Source organism: Herpailurus yagouaroundi, unplaced genomic scaffold (assembly GCF_014898765.1).
Source record: "Herpailurus yagouaroundi ecotype Mexico unplaced genomic scaffold, PumYag 530, whole genome shotgun sequence".
Taxonomy (NCBI): Eukaryota; Metazoa; Chordata; class Mammalia; order Carnivora; family Felidae; genus Herpailurus; species Herpailurus yagouaroundi.
Window position 1 is genome coordinate 6,501,412 of NW_024412747.1, and position 14,124 is coordinate 6,515,535.

The window sequence follows — 14,124 nt, forward strand, 5'->3', positions numbered from 1 at the left end:
GCAGAGTTTTGAAGCATGTCATTTGACCGGTTGTGCTAACCTATTGGAGGTGAAAATCCTCCTTTATGCTTCTTCCTTGTGGAGTCTAAGCAATCTCACTTTGTTCACTGAAAGAGGGTTTCTTCCCGAATTATATTATTACTTGCAGAAAACCAGTGTTGTCCTTGTGCCATTTAGTAGGATGAGACATCTCCCACCCCTGGAGTCTAGTGCCTGCACGTCCAAGGGTCCCAGTGGGCGGATCAGTTAGGACACTGTGGCCATTACTCACTCTGGAGGCCCCAGAGCATGCAGTGTGAATTACTCATTGCTGATAATTCATGTATGTATTTCTATACATCTGTACCAGAGGGAATAAAAGCTTTTTATTGCAGCATGAGCTAAGAGAGCCTTGAAAGGTTTTAAAAAGGAGTGCTTTCAGCTAAAACCCAAAGCAGTGAGGTCTTGGGGAAAGACAAATGGAATCAAAGATGTGGGATCAGCCCTTCACTGTTACACTTCATGTACCACTGCCTGCTTGCTTTCCCCCTCCTGATCTTGAGTTCTGTTTCATTGACTGTTATCCTAACAGTTCTGTATGTACATTATTACTTGAAGGTTGTAGTTTCCCATTTCTGACTTGTTATGACCATCTCATTTATGGGTCCTGTGGAGAGGCTTAGTACAAACATTGATTTTCTTTGTCTGCCAAACACGCAATATAATCTGCCGTGCATTTTCTCAATAGAGTTTCCATTGCCTGTGCATGCAGTGACCTGGATAAAAATCTACCCTTCATTTACCCATTCAGGCATTCCACCAACTACTCTGTCGGCACCTACTAAGTAGCAGGCACTGTAAATAATGATAAGGGATGTTGGAAAAAATGAATGGTATGGGAATGGATGTCAGGAAAGTGTTTATGTGTGAATTCAGTCTCAGAAGATGTGTAAAAGGATTCGGAGACTTACCCTTTTGGCCATGACTGAGTAACCAGTACTGGACTATACTTCCTGCCATAAACAATTATGAAACTAGGAAAAATATCTTAATCAACTGCTTTCAGATATTGAACAGACAGTGCAAGCCTCTGATCAACAAGAGGAAGGAGAGACACAAGTAAGCTCCATAATTACCCTTGCTTTCTTCCCGGAGACCCTTTCTTATCTGTAGTATGGGGGTTGGGGGCAACACCCAAATAGAGGACAGTTGTCTTGCTGAGCTACGGAGGCAGAATCAGAGTTCTCAGCTGCTAAGGTAGCTGGGTTTTGTGGGTCAGAGTATCAGAAAGAAATGAATTTCACAAGGAAGGCACTGTAAAAATCTGTACAGGGATCCTCTTTAGTAATTGGATGAATATTAACCTGCTGACTGTTAGAGGCAAGTCCTGACAGAGAATAGTAACTGTGGAGGTCTGAACTAAATAGAAAATATGGAGGCTGTAAGGTGCCGAGATGTAGAAATTCCAATCATCCAGCAGAGACACCTTACTGAACATCCCAGGAATTCAACCAAGACCCCAGAAAGACCAAGCATTAGGAGTAGAGATATTATCACCCCACAGGTCTACTCTAGACACTCTAAAGACAAGTTAAGAGACTCTTAAATACAGATAACAAACTGAGGGTTGCTGGTGGGGTGTTGGGTGGGGGGATGCACTAAAGGGGTGAGGGGCAACAAGGAGGACATTTGTTGGGATGGGCACTGGGTGTTACATGTAAGTGATGAATCGCTGAATTCTATTCCTGAAATCGCTATTACACTATATGTTAACTAACTTGGATTTAAATTTTTTTTTTAATTTTTTTTTTCAACGTTTATTTATTTTTGGGACAGAGAGAGACAGAGCATGAACGGGTGAGGGGCAGAGAGAGAGGGAGACACAGAATCGGAAACAGGCTCCAGGCTCTGAGCCATCAGCCCAGAGCCCGACGCGGGGCTCGAACTCACGGACTGCGAGATTGTGACCTGGCTGAAGTCGGACGCTTAACCGACTGCGCCACCCAGGCGCCCCGGATTTAAATTTTTTAAAAAGTTTCAAAAGGATCAAGCTGGCAGGCTGATGTGCAAATAAATTAACTACTTAACAGAACATAACTCTTTGAAAAGACAAAAAACAAACAAACAAACAAAAAGAAGTCCAGACTGTCAACACTATAGCATCAACAATATCCAGCATATAATAAAAGTTTCTAGATATGAAAATAAGCAGAAAAAAGTGGTCCATAACCAGGAAAAGAAAACAATGAATAGAAACACACCCAAAGATGTTGTGGTAACAGAAAAGAAGTTTCAAACAGATATTAATATGCTTAGGAATTCAGAGGAAAAATTATCATAATGAATGAACTGATGGAGACTATCATAGGAAAGAGCCAGAAAGTCTAAAAATAAAATCCAATGTCTTAAATGAAAAATTCAGAGGATGGAAGAAAAGATCAATGAACTTGAAGACAAGGCAATAGAAGCTGTCCAAACTGAGGCAAATAATAAAAGGTTAAAGAAAATAGAAACTCAGTGATCTATGGGGACAATATCAAGCATTCTAATATATGTGTAAAATTGGAATCCAAAAGGAAAAGTGATAAATAGGGGCAGAAAAAAACTGAAAAAATATTCTTCAGAAACTTTCAAAATTTGATGGAAAATATCAATCCATAAATCCCAGGAGCTCAGCACACCCCAAGCCAGATAAACACAAAGAAAACCAAACCTAAGCACATAATCCTCAGACTGGTGAAAATTAAAGAAAGAAAAATCAAAGAGCATCTGAGATTTTTCTACAATCATTCTGTCAAGATCATGAGAAAGTTTGAAAAACACTTTACAGACAGGGGAAAAGCATGTGAATTATTAAAATATCCTAAGAAGTAATGCAAGTCAGAACACAGTGCAATGATATTTTTTAAGGGCCGAAAGAAAACTATCAACCCAGGATTCTACAGCTAAGGAAAATATCCTTCAAAATTGAAGGCAAAATTTACATATTTCCAGAAAAACAAAAGTTGACATGATTACCAGGTAACCTCCACTGTAACAAATGTTAAAGGTAATCCTTCAGTTTGAAAGCAAATGATAACATAGAAAATCGATTCTACATAAAACAATGAAGATTGCCAGAAATGGCAAATATGTTAGCAAAGATGTTCTTTTCTTTTTAAAAACTTTACTGTTTAGAATAGAATAATGACGGTCTATTATGGGGGTTAAATATACGTTAAAGTAAAATGTTTGACAGCAATAATGGCAAGGACATGAAGGAGTCAATATACCATTTTAATAATCTCACAACATTACAGGAAGAGTGGTATGAAATCCATCTATTGCAGATTGCAAGAAGATGAAAACGCACATTGTAATCCCTAGCCAAAATAAAGATATTTTATAATGATTGAAGAGTCAATTGATCATGAAGATAAAAGTCTCAAATGGCATACACCTAATAACAGAGGTTTAAGGAATAAAAACTAGGTGAGTTAAAAAATAGTTGAACTAGGGGCGCCTGGGTGGCGCAGTCGGTTAAGCGTCCGACTTCAGCCAGGTCACGATCTCGCTGTCCGTGAGTTCGAGCCCTGCATCAGGCTCTGGGCTGATGGCTCAGAGCCTGGAGCCTGTTTCCGATTCTGTGTCTCCCTCTCTCTCTGCCCCTCCCCCGTTCATGCTCTGTCTCTCTCTGTCCCAAAAATAAATAAACGTTGAAAAAAAAATTTTTTTAATAAAAAAAAAAAATAGTTGAGCTGAAGGAAAATTAAAACCACCAGTATAAAAAATGTATGGGATACAACCAAAGCAATGTGTAGAGAAAAATTTACAGCTCTAAAGGTTTATAATAGCAAAGAAGAAAGGTTTAAATCAATGATCTAAGCAAGGAGTTGGCAAACTATGGCTATGAGCTTAGAATGGCTTTTATATTAAAGGGAGGGAGATGGAGAAGGAGGGAAAGAAGAGAAAGGGGACGAGGAGGCAGCAGTAATATAGACCATATGTGGCCCCAAAATCTTAAAATATTTACTCTCTGACCTTTTACAAAATACAAATTGGCAACTCCTACCCTACACTTTCACCTGAAGAAACTAGAAAAAGAAGATGAAATAAAACCCGAAGCAAATAAAAGAAGAAAATTTAAAAACAAATGAGAGCAGGAAATCTATGGATCATAAAGTAAACAATGGAGGAAAATAATCATGAAATCAAATATTGATTCTGAGGAAATACCTATAAAATTGAAGGAAAAAAAAAAAAACAACTACCCAGACTGATCCAGAAAAAAAAAAAAAAGATAAAACACAGATTATCAAGATCAGGAATTAAGGAGGGGACATTACTACAGATCTTAAAGCATTATAATAATAAGGACATTTTATAAATTTAACAAGTTAGGTGAAATTAAAAACTCATTGAAAAATATAACTTTCCAAATTTGACACCAGAAGAAACAGAAAATCTGAATAGACCTATATGTGCTAAAGCAATTGAATTCATAAGGAAAAACAAAACAAAACAAAAACAAAACATCTTGGCCACAGAGAGAACTCTAGAATCCCTGTCACCATTAATCATGTAAACTGTATTAAACTCTATTACACATGTAAGCAAGGATTATGACCAATATTGCCTTAACTCTTTCGGAAAATAGAAGAGAAAACACTTTCCAATTCATTTCATAAATTCCACATGTATACCAGACAAGGACATCACAGGGAAATAAACCTATAGGCCAATATACCTTGTGAATGTATATATGCAAAAATTCCCAACAAAATACTAGAAAACCACATCCAGCAATATATAAACCTGTCACGTTTCTCCCGGTAATGAAAGATTGGTTTAATATGTGGAAGTTCATCAATAGGGTTTACCATATCAACAGAATAAATGGGAAAAACAGTAAAAGCGTTTGCTAGAATTAAATACCTATTTCTGATTTTAATATAAATTCTTAGATAACTGGAAATAGAAGAAGACTTTCTCCTTCTGACAAAGAGCGGTTATGAAAAACCTACAGCTAGTGTCCTTACGTAATGCTAAAAGACTGAATACTTTCCCCCTAAACTCACATTTATTTAACATTGTACAGGAGGTTCCAGCCTATGCAATAAATGGCCAAAAATAGAATAAAGTCGTAAAGATTCTTAAACTCCCCAAAAGTGTTACCTACAGTAACTGTCCCTGCTTTTTTCTCTCCCCTACTGTTGGCTTCAAGCAGGCACCCCCTCCCCCACTCATCATTACACTGACACCTCTCTTGCAGAGATCATCATTCACTTCTGTATGGCCAAATCTCACAGTTAATTCCTCAGGTAATTTGACCTATAAGCATCATTTAACATAGCTGATGTTCCCTCTTCCTTGAAACTCTTTTTTTCTTTTTTAACTTGCCTTTTGCTTCTTTCTGGTTTTCTTTTGACCTCACAGGCCACTTCTAGTCAATCATTTTTTTGGGAGAATCTCACCTCCCCGGCCTCTGAATGGAACGCTCAGAGCTCAGCTCTCAGACCTGTCCTTTCTCCCCAGATTACTTTAAATCGCCCCTATATCCTGATAATTCTCTCAGATGTTATGAATTTCTGCCAGAACTCCCTTCCTTCCCCTGAACTCCAGATTTCTTAATCCAACTGTCTACTTGACATCTCTATTTTGATTAATGGCGAACAGCTAAAACTTCACATATGGAAGAAAAACTTCCTGATCTTCCCCTCAGCCCACCCAAAGGCTGCTCGCCCTGCAATCTTCTCCATCTCCGTGGACAGTCTTTTCACTTTTCACCTTGCTCAGGTCAGAAAACTTCACACCATTCTTCATGAATCTTTTCAACATCCCCCATCCAAATTGGTTCCCAAATCCTAACAGACTACCTTCAGAGAGATCCAGATGTGATCATTTCTCCATACTTTCCCCAATGGCCTTTATCCAAATCACCACTGTGTCATGTGTGTTAACTAACAGCCTCCTAACTGATGTCCTGGCTCCCACCCCTGCTTCTTCTATAGTCCGTTCCCTGGACAGCAGCCAGCATGATCTCCTCCAACAGAAGTCAAACCACATTTCTCCTAAGCTAAAAACATCCAAGGGTTCTGAGGGACCACTCCGAGTAGGATCTTTCGCTTTTCCTGTTTCTGGTTCCTATGATCCGTGCAACTACCAGAGTACTTGTAAAATACGCTAGCATGTATTCACAAAGTGTGCAGCTGGTTTTTTGAAACTAGATGCAGGATATTCCATTTATTCCTGTTAGTTTTTCAGCATGTTAGTTTCAGTCCACCATCCTGTCTGCTGAGATCGTTTTAGGTCACAACTCTGCACTTCAGACAGTGCCAGTAACTTATGTCGTTGGCACACTGTGTATGTTCCCCTTTAAATCATTGACAAAAACGTTGAGCGCCCCCCCCCCCCAACATCCCTGCTCTCAGTCATGTGAGGTGAGGTGGCATGCGTGGTCTGCCCTTATGGTTAGGCAACGGAGCTCTTCCAGAAAAGAAGCAGGGAGCTTTTCAGAGCTGATGTGCTGAAAAACACATCAGCACGCACCTACTTGCTCTCAGACATCTCCACCTGCCACCTTTGTTTAGCCTCCTCTCTGCTCAGCTGTGACCTGCAGGCTTCTGGTAAAGGTAGCTCAAGAGTATAACTGTACTGCCTTTCAACTTGGTGTCCATGAGCACCATGCAAGTCTGTCTCCTCTCTCTCTCTCTCTCTCTCTCTCTCTCTCTCTCTCTCTCACACACACACACACACACACACACACACACACATGAATGGGGAGGAGCTGAGAATCAGAATGGATACAAATGAAGAAAAGAGTTAATGACGATGAGAACGGTGACTTATTTGGGAATTTAAGAATTAAACAATCCTCCTGATTCCCAGACTTTCTTCGGTGTCTTCCCCTCCAGGGAAGGCCGGGGAAAATCCATTGTGAACAAAGGTTAACCCAGTGACTCCTTGTATAACTTCCATCTTGTTTGTGCTCTGCCAGGAACCTACTGCCAGCAGAGAGAGGTCGAGGCCATCATGGAAGGTGATGAGGACGACAGAGGCTGTTGCTGCTGTAAACCGGGCCACCTGCCGCACCTGTTGTCCTGCAATGCCGCATTCAACCTCCGCTGGCTCACCTGGGAGATCACACGAACACAGTACATCCTGGAGGGCTACAGCATCATAGACAACAACGCAGCCACCATGCTACAGGTTTTTGACCTGCGTAGGATCCTCATCCGATACTACATCAAGGTATCGCTGCTCTGGGCCCCGGGACACTTGTCTGAGTAATCATTCTGGCTGGCTCAAGAGGCTCCCAAAGAGTCTGCAAAAGGCTAGATGCTGCAGCTTCTCCTCATCTTCTGAATCTGAGACCCAGCTAGGTTTGGGAACCACTGGTTTTGCGAAAAATCCTCAAGGGCTTTGAGGTAACCTGGAGCTCACGCTTTGAGTCACATCCTAAGCGTGGCCACTAATAGACAGTTCCTTTCCTTCCCTAAATCTGTGTCTTCCTTTCTAACACAGCACAGCTATGGTGATGATGGTGACGATAAATTGAAATGTCCTGGAAATATCACCAAACCTCAGCATTTACATGCGACAAGTTACCGATTTAGATGTTCTGCAATTTCCACCCTAGAACCAGAATTATTTTTTGAGCCTAAAATAAAAACTCAAAAGTATAGTGAAATGATCCAGTTAGGATTAGTTATGACAGCCTTTCTTCCTCACTCGTTTGGGACTAATGACATAGTTTTCCTGTTGCTCTGGGGCCACGTCTGCCTAACCCATATTCAACCTCAGAAAATGTGCCGGTTTGGAGTGAAGTGTCCTGGGAAACAAATATGAACCTTGAGCAAGGGTGCAGAGGGACAGTCGGGTCTAATGGGGGGGGGGGGGGGGGGGGGGGGGACAGTCTTTGCACGGGCTTCTGTTCAGAGGGAGCACTTTGCATGGTGGGAACCCCGGGTCCTGGTCCTCACAAGGGTCCACATTTTAATGGCATTTAAAACGAGGATGCTCATCCGTCTGAGATCCCAGACTCCCTGCCAGCTGAGGCTGTGAGAGGTGGCCCAGCAGAAATGAGGAAATACAAAGTAGGCAGATAACACAGGTGCCTGAAGCTTCAGGAGTCTCAACCAACTAAAAGAAAGACGTTTAGAAATTTGGAATAGCTACCGAGGAGAGCCCCACGTGTGCGTCAATACTGCTCAAGTTTACAGGAAATAGAAGACAGACTGTAAAGAGTTCAGAAGGTTAAATAATTCTTGAGCATCACACCCCAAGGCAGGTGTAATGAGAAATGTTCGTGAGACCCTTTCCTGTGCGGAATATTCAAAACAGATTTAGTGGTTCGTATTCACCACCTTCATGTGTGCCGAAGGGGTGCGGGAATTTACAGCCCCGCCTCACGCAAAACTGTGGCTGTTTTGCCCAGCCTTGCATACATCGGGGAAGATTGGGGAAAGCACATCAGGGAGTGGTGACGTCACCTCCTGCCTCATGATTCCACGGTCTGCTCCCTTGGCCATTATAAACTGCGCTGCAAGACGTCTTTCATACAGAGTCAGCCCTGGGCAGACTCGGCGTCCCAACTGGGGGTAGAGTTGGGGGGTCACGAGATAACCGTGGCACGCTGGCGCGAGAAGTGTGTTTCTGTCACACGTGAATGAAGAACAGAGGGGTTCTGTTCTGTGGGTCTGTTCCGGGAAGTCCTAGGGACCCAGGTTCCTTCCAGCTGCCAGCCCTACCATTTTAAGTGACTCCCCCCCCCCCCCTTCATGTTCCAAGAGGTAAGCCCCAGGCTCCAGTGGATGGAGGAGAGGACACAGGAAACGAAGACCAAGGGCGTGCACCAGCGGTCCCCTCGAAATGCTCCTGGAAGCTGCCACATTACATTCCTGGTGTCTCCCAGGGGCCGGAAGGTTGTCCTGTGCCGGCAGTGAGGGGTCAGGAAAGTGCATTCTGAGCCACCTTGAACCCAGAGAGAAACCATCTGGAACTTTCCACCGTTGTTTCTGGTAGAGTTTCCACACTGCCACCCATCTCCCCCTTTGCACACACATTCTGGTACCCCCCGCCCCACCCCTACCAGACTTCCTCTTCCTGCCCTTCCCTCCTCATGCTCCCTGTGCTCACAAGCTCCCTTGGGGCCCTTGCCCGGCGTTCACCTCACCCACACCTTCCGGCAACTCCCTCAGCACGGGAGCCACGCACGCCTGACTCCTCTTTGGGTCCCCAGCGTTCGGTGTGGGGACCTGTGTGTTGAGGTATCCAGGGAATTTTTTGGACTGAATGAACGAAGGTCCCAGGTAATGCGGATCTGGGGTCCGGGCCATAGAGTCCGGGCGGATGAGATCCAGATGTGTTCAACACCGAGCCACATCTCTGTGAATCGGGAGCTCCCCACAATCAGCCTTCCCGTGAGCGAGACTTGTGGGCAGACCCAGCCGCACATGAGGGAGCCAGCAGGCCGCCACGAGTGAGAGAAGAGAGAGGGAAAGGATGAGGTGCCCTTTCAGGGTCTCCCCTCTCGGCTTTTCCAGAGGCCTTGGGGGCACCACTCCGGGACCTGCTTTTCGAGGCCCCCCTCCCTTGAGCTGGTAATTGGATGGATACTCACTTTCCTCTTCTCCTGCCTCCCAATCCCCCGTATGTTTTCTAAAATGACAGTTTACCAGTTTCCTGATGAACAAGTCCAGGATAATGTGCAAGCAGCCGAGGCTGAAGGAGCTCCCCCCGCCCCACCCCCGCCCAGAACCTGCCAGATAATATTTAGTTTGTGGGAAAACAGTGCCCTTAACTCTGTTTTCCAAGAGCGGGGCGAGTGTCAGGTGGGGTAGGAGAGGCACCCGGCGCAATGCTTCGTTACCTGGCGGGGCGCTGCTCGCAAGCTGGGGGCAGACCCCTGGCACCAGGCTCCCCGAGTAAGCTGGCTAATCAGAGACTTGCATGTCCTACCCAGAAATTCTGACTCCGTGGGCCTGGGGAGGGGCCCTAGCCCCCGTATTTTTAAACTCATTTCCCAAGTGATTTGATACACAACTAAGCTTGGGCACCACTACGGACATATTTGTGCGCAACAGAAACAGAATTCTCTTAAATTCCAAAATAGTGCTCAGGAGGGGCCCAGGTCGGGTGGCAGGTGGGTTAGTTCCCAGCAGCATCAACGGGCCTGTTCATGCGGGGCTCTCTCTGCCTGCGGCACTCAGTGCTTGTCCGCCCCGTGCTGTGGGGTAGCTCAGAACTTGCCCCCGTCCCTCCACCCCCTCCCCGTGGAGCTAGTTAAAGAAAATCTGAGGCGTGCCCAGTGGCTATCAGAACAGAAGAAACAGCATTTGAGGGTAAAAACCTTGGTTACTCGGGGAACAAGGCTGCCTTTGTTATTCTGAATTGCTCAAAGTTTCAAGAGTTGGGTTTCATTCTTTTTATCGTCATTATTATTATTTTTATTGGGCAGGCAAATCAGAAAGGAAGAAAGGCATGGAGTATTTCCATTACACAAAAGGATTTCTTTTTTTTTTTTTTTTTAATCTCCTAATAAACTGGGTCAGTTCCCCCACCCTGTAGGAATATACTTGAAATCATTTCCTTCCTGACGACTGGAGGGTTTTCTCTGGTGCCTCCTCCAGCTCCCCTCCACTTATTTGTGTTGAAAACCCTCGGAGCAGTCAAGGAATCCGCTTTCTGCCAGGGCCTGGTTTTCCTGCTGCCGTCTTTCCTGTCCAAGCCTTTCAGAAAGGAGATGCGCTTATCGCTGGCCTTGCAGAATGAGAAGCGGAAGACCGCACGTGTGGGTCTGCTTGCCAGGGCCCCCTTCCTAGAACGAGCTGTCTGATAGAATATGCTGATCTACAAGGAAAATGAGAAACCAGGAGAATCCCTGCTGGAGGAGCCAGATACGGTGGATGAATTCAGAAGAGGTCTCGCTTTCCACATGGTTCTATGCCGTCCATTCATTCTCCCTGTCCTCACTTACCGGGTCGACTTAGTGTCGTATCCGTTTCATCCTGACAGATTCGGAAGGATTTCACACTGTTCGTTGACTCTGTCTCCCCGACAGGATTTCTGCCTACGCGAAATGGAAATGGAGTATGGTTTGCCACCGTTGGGTGTGTTGTGTTTTCTCCGGGGCGAGGGGAGCGGGTTCCCCTCGTGCACTGGGGAGCCGAGCCGGGGCAGCACTGGGAAGTCAACACTGCAAGGTTCTGCCAGACCTGGAGGAGGAAGTTTCAACCTCTGGGATTCAAACTCCTCATTAACTATGCTGACTTCATCGGCCGAGGGGGTTATTTTCATTCCTCCCTAGGAATGAACGAAAAAGTAAACGCCCTCCAAGTTTTGTTTGTTGTTCCTATCTGGTACATGTGATTGGAACATATTGGGGAAAGACCAGACCAGATGTTTGCTAGAGCCAGATGTTCAGACGGACCCAATTTCTTCGTACCCTTTGTAATCGTCAGCCGAGACACCTTGCCTCTGGCCAGTCACAGATCCTCCTGTGCTTGTAACTTTGGGTCAGCTGTTTAAACCCCCCACATTCATAAAAGCTTTAAATTATCCTGCCAGCAAGTCAGTCATAGAAAACCCTCCAGATCCAGGGGCCTCTGGGTGGCTGTTGGTTAAGCGTCCAACTTCTGCTCGGGTCGTGATCTCAGGGTTCGTGAGTTCAAGCCCTGCTTGTGCTGACAGCGCAGAGCCTGGAGCCTGCTTCAGATTCTGTGTCTCCCTTTCTCTCTGTCCCTCGCCGGCTTGAACTCTGTCTCTCTGTCTCTCTCAAAAATAAACATTAAAAAAAAAAAAACCCTCCAGATTCAGAACTGACATTTTTGAATATTGGAAGGCACTCTGGTGGCCGCCACAGACTCAGCGGTCTCCCGGCCCCACGTGCCTTCTGTTCCCTCACCCCTACCCCTCACCCCTCACCCCTCACCTGGGCTGCTAGCACGGACTCCCTGAGCCTCAAGCCCCTGGATGGGTAAGTCCTAGATCCAAGGACTTATATGCCAAATAGAAGTCGTGTGCCAGGCCACGTGCTGAGTTCTTTATACTCATTGTCTTGTTTGAAATCTCCGAAAGATGAAGAGAAGCAGACTTTACTCGCGCCTCTGTCCTTTCTGCCTCCCACTCAGCCTCCTGTGGCCTCCTCCTTCTTCCTTCCCGCTCTGTCCCCTCCCTCCCTCCTTATACTGAAGGGACTTCTCAAGGCTGACGGGGTTGTCCTGGGTGCAGTGCCGCAGGAACGATAGAGCGTGTGAACCACAGACTTCCTTGTCCCCGCTCCACCACTTTGGGGTCAGTCGGGGAGGCTTACAGAGAATATGCCCCAAAGAAGGCAGGCCACACGCCGTGAGCTGTACGCAGATTAGCCTTCCAGAAGTCCAGGCTGCCGTCGGTCCTAACAGCCGAGAACGGTTGAGTCCGGCCTTTGCCGTCATTTGGCCCGAATCCACGGATCCCGTGCGTCCACCCACTCACCTGCTCAAACTCCTCAGATAACCCGGAAGCGGACACTCGTCAGCAAGCTCCAACCTTGGTGCTCCGGATCTCGTGTCCCAGCCGAAGGGAGGGAAGAGCAGGAAGAGAGGGCAGGAGCCTGCCTGGAAAAGCGTGTCTCTGCCCGCTCAGTCACGGGGGTCAAGCCACCTACGCCCTGGCCAGGTCCGGGCCGTGTGGTCTCCTTTCTGCCTTCTCCCTTGGGAAGAATGTCTTTTTAGAATCAGAGGGCCACGGGGCTTGGGGCCACGGGAGCGTGCATCGCTGCCTCTTTTGCACCAGACGCCGCCCTTCCCTGTTGCGGCGATTCCCAGGTGACACGCAAGCCACGTTCCTGGGGCCGCCCCAGCCTCAGTGGCACCGAGTACCCCTTCCAGTTGCCTGCGATAATAAAGGGTACAGAAGGCTATAATGAAGGTATACTACCACCTGCTGCCGATGCACCCACATCCGAGTTGGATTTTCGTTTTCTCTGCGACAGTTTGACTTCTCCAGGCCAGGCTCTAGCCTTTCTGAAGGACGCATTCATTCGCAAACTGCAAGATGGCTTTCAGTAAAGCTGTGACTTGGAAGAAGGAAGCCCGAGGGTGGCATTTTCCCCAGTTGGGATATTCCTCAGTGGAGTGTCTGATGGAGGGGAAAACACGGGTTATTTTGAAGGCATCACAGATGTCCACTGTCTGGGCACCCCGGATTACGTGTGCATGTGTGTTTCAACAATTCTACATCATAAGTACTTTCCATAAGAGTTTTGTTGTTTTTGGGGGCGCCTGGGTGGCTCAGTCGGTTGAATGTCTGATTTCGGTTCAGGTCATGATCTCGAGGTCTGTGAGTTCGAGGCCCATATCGGGCTCTCTGCTGACAGCTCTGAGCCTGGAGCCCACTTCAGGTTCTGTGTCTCCCTCTCTCTCTGCCCCTCCCCCCCCTCAAAAATCAATAAACATTAAAAAAACGTTTTTTGAGAATTTTGTTGTTTTTGTTCATTAAACAGTCTTTGGCTGGGGTCTCGGGAGAGGGTCTGCCCCAGTGTCTTTCAGCAGGATCAGCCACCCGTGGCCTCCACAGGAGCCTGTGGTAACCCAAGGGTGTTCTCGTGGGTCTCTCTCTGAAGGGGTAGGGCTGGCTGTCATTCTTCCTCACCATGGAAATTCTGTTCTGGTACATTCTGTTAGCGTCCTGTTCTTCCCACTTCCCTCATCCCTGTGGTGACCCTTAAGACAGGACACTTTAGAATGTCTCAAGTAAGTCCTAAGCATTAAACCTGGCAGGAAATGCCATGAAACCAAGTATGTCTCATACTTCCCTGTCATTGATTTACTTTATGAAATACAATAAATAAGAAGTCTTTGCGTCTTTCAAATGGCTCTAAGGGCTCAAAATCTTGCTTTTTGTCTGCAGAGCATCATATACTATATGGTAACGTCCCCCAAACTTCTCTTGTGGATCAAAAACGAATCACTTCTGAAGTCCCTGCAGCCTTTTGCGAAGTGGCATTACATTGAGCGTGACCTCGCAATGTTCAACATTAACACCGATGATGACTACGTCCCGTGTCTCCAGGGGATAACACGAGCCAGCTACTGTAACGTTTATCTAGAATGGATTCAGTACTGTGCGCGGAAAAGACAAGAGGTAGGTCAGGGAGGTGGGGGCTGGAGGTACTGAATTAAA

General features: G+C 46.0%; 1 protein-coding gene across 4 annotated transcripts in view; it reads left to right on the forward strand.

Moving 5' to 3' along the window:
* The window catches only part of PCNX2 (pecanex 2), a 302,926-nt gene that overhangs the window by 258,613 nt on the left and 30,189 nt on the right, over window positions 1–14,124 (forward strand). For all 4 annotated transcript variants that reach the window (XM_040464986.1, XM_040464985.1, XM_040464988.1 and 1 more), the window contains exons 26-27: window positions 6,956–7,209; window positions 13,852–14,085. In XM_040464986.1, the coding sequence (XP_040320920.1) occupies window positions 6,956–7,209; window positions 13,852–14,085 (488 nt within the window). The remainder of the gene's footprint in view (window positions 1–6,955; window positions 7,210–13,851; window positions 14,086–14,124) is intronic.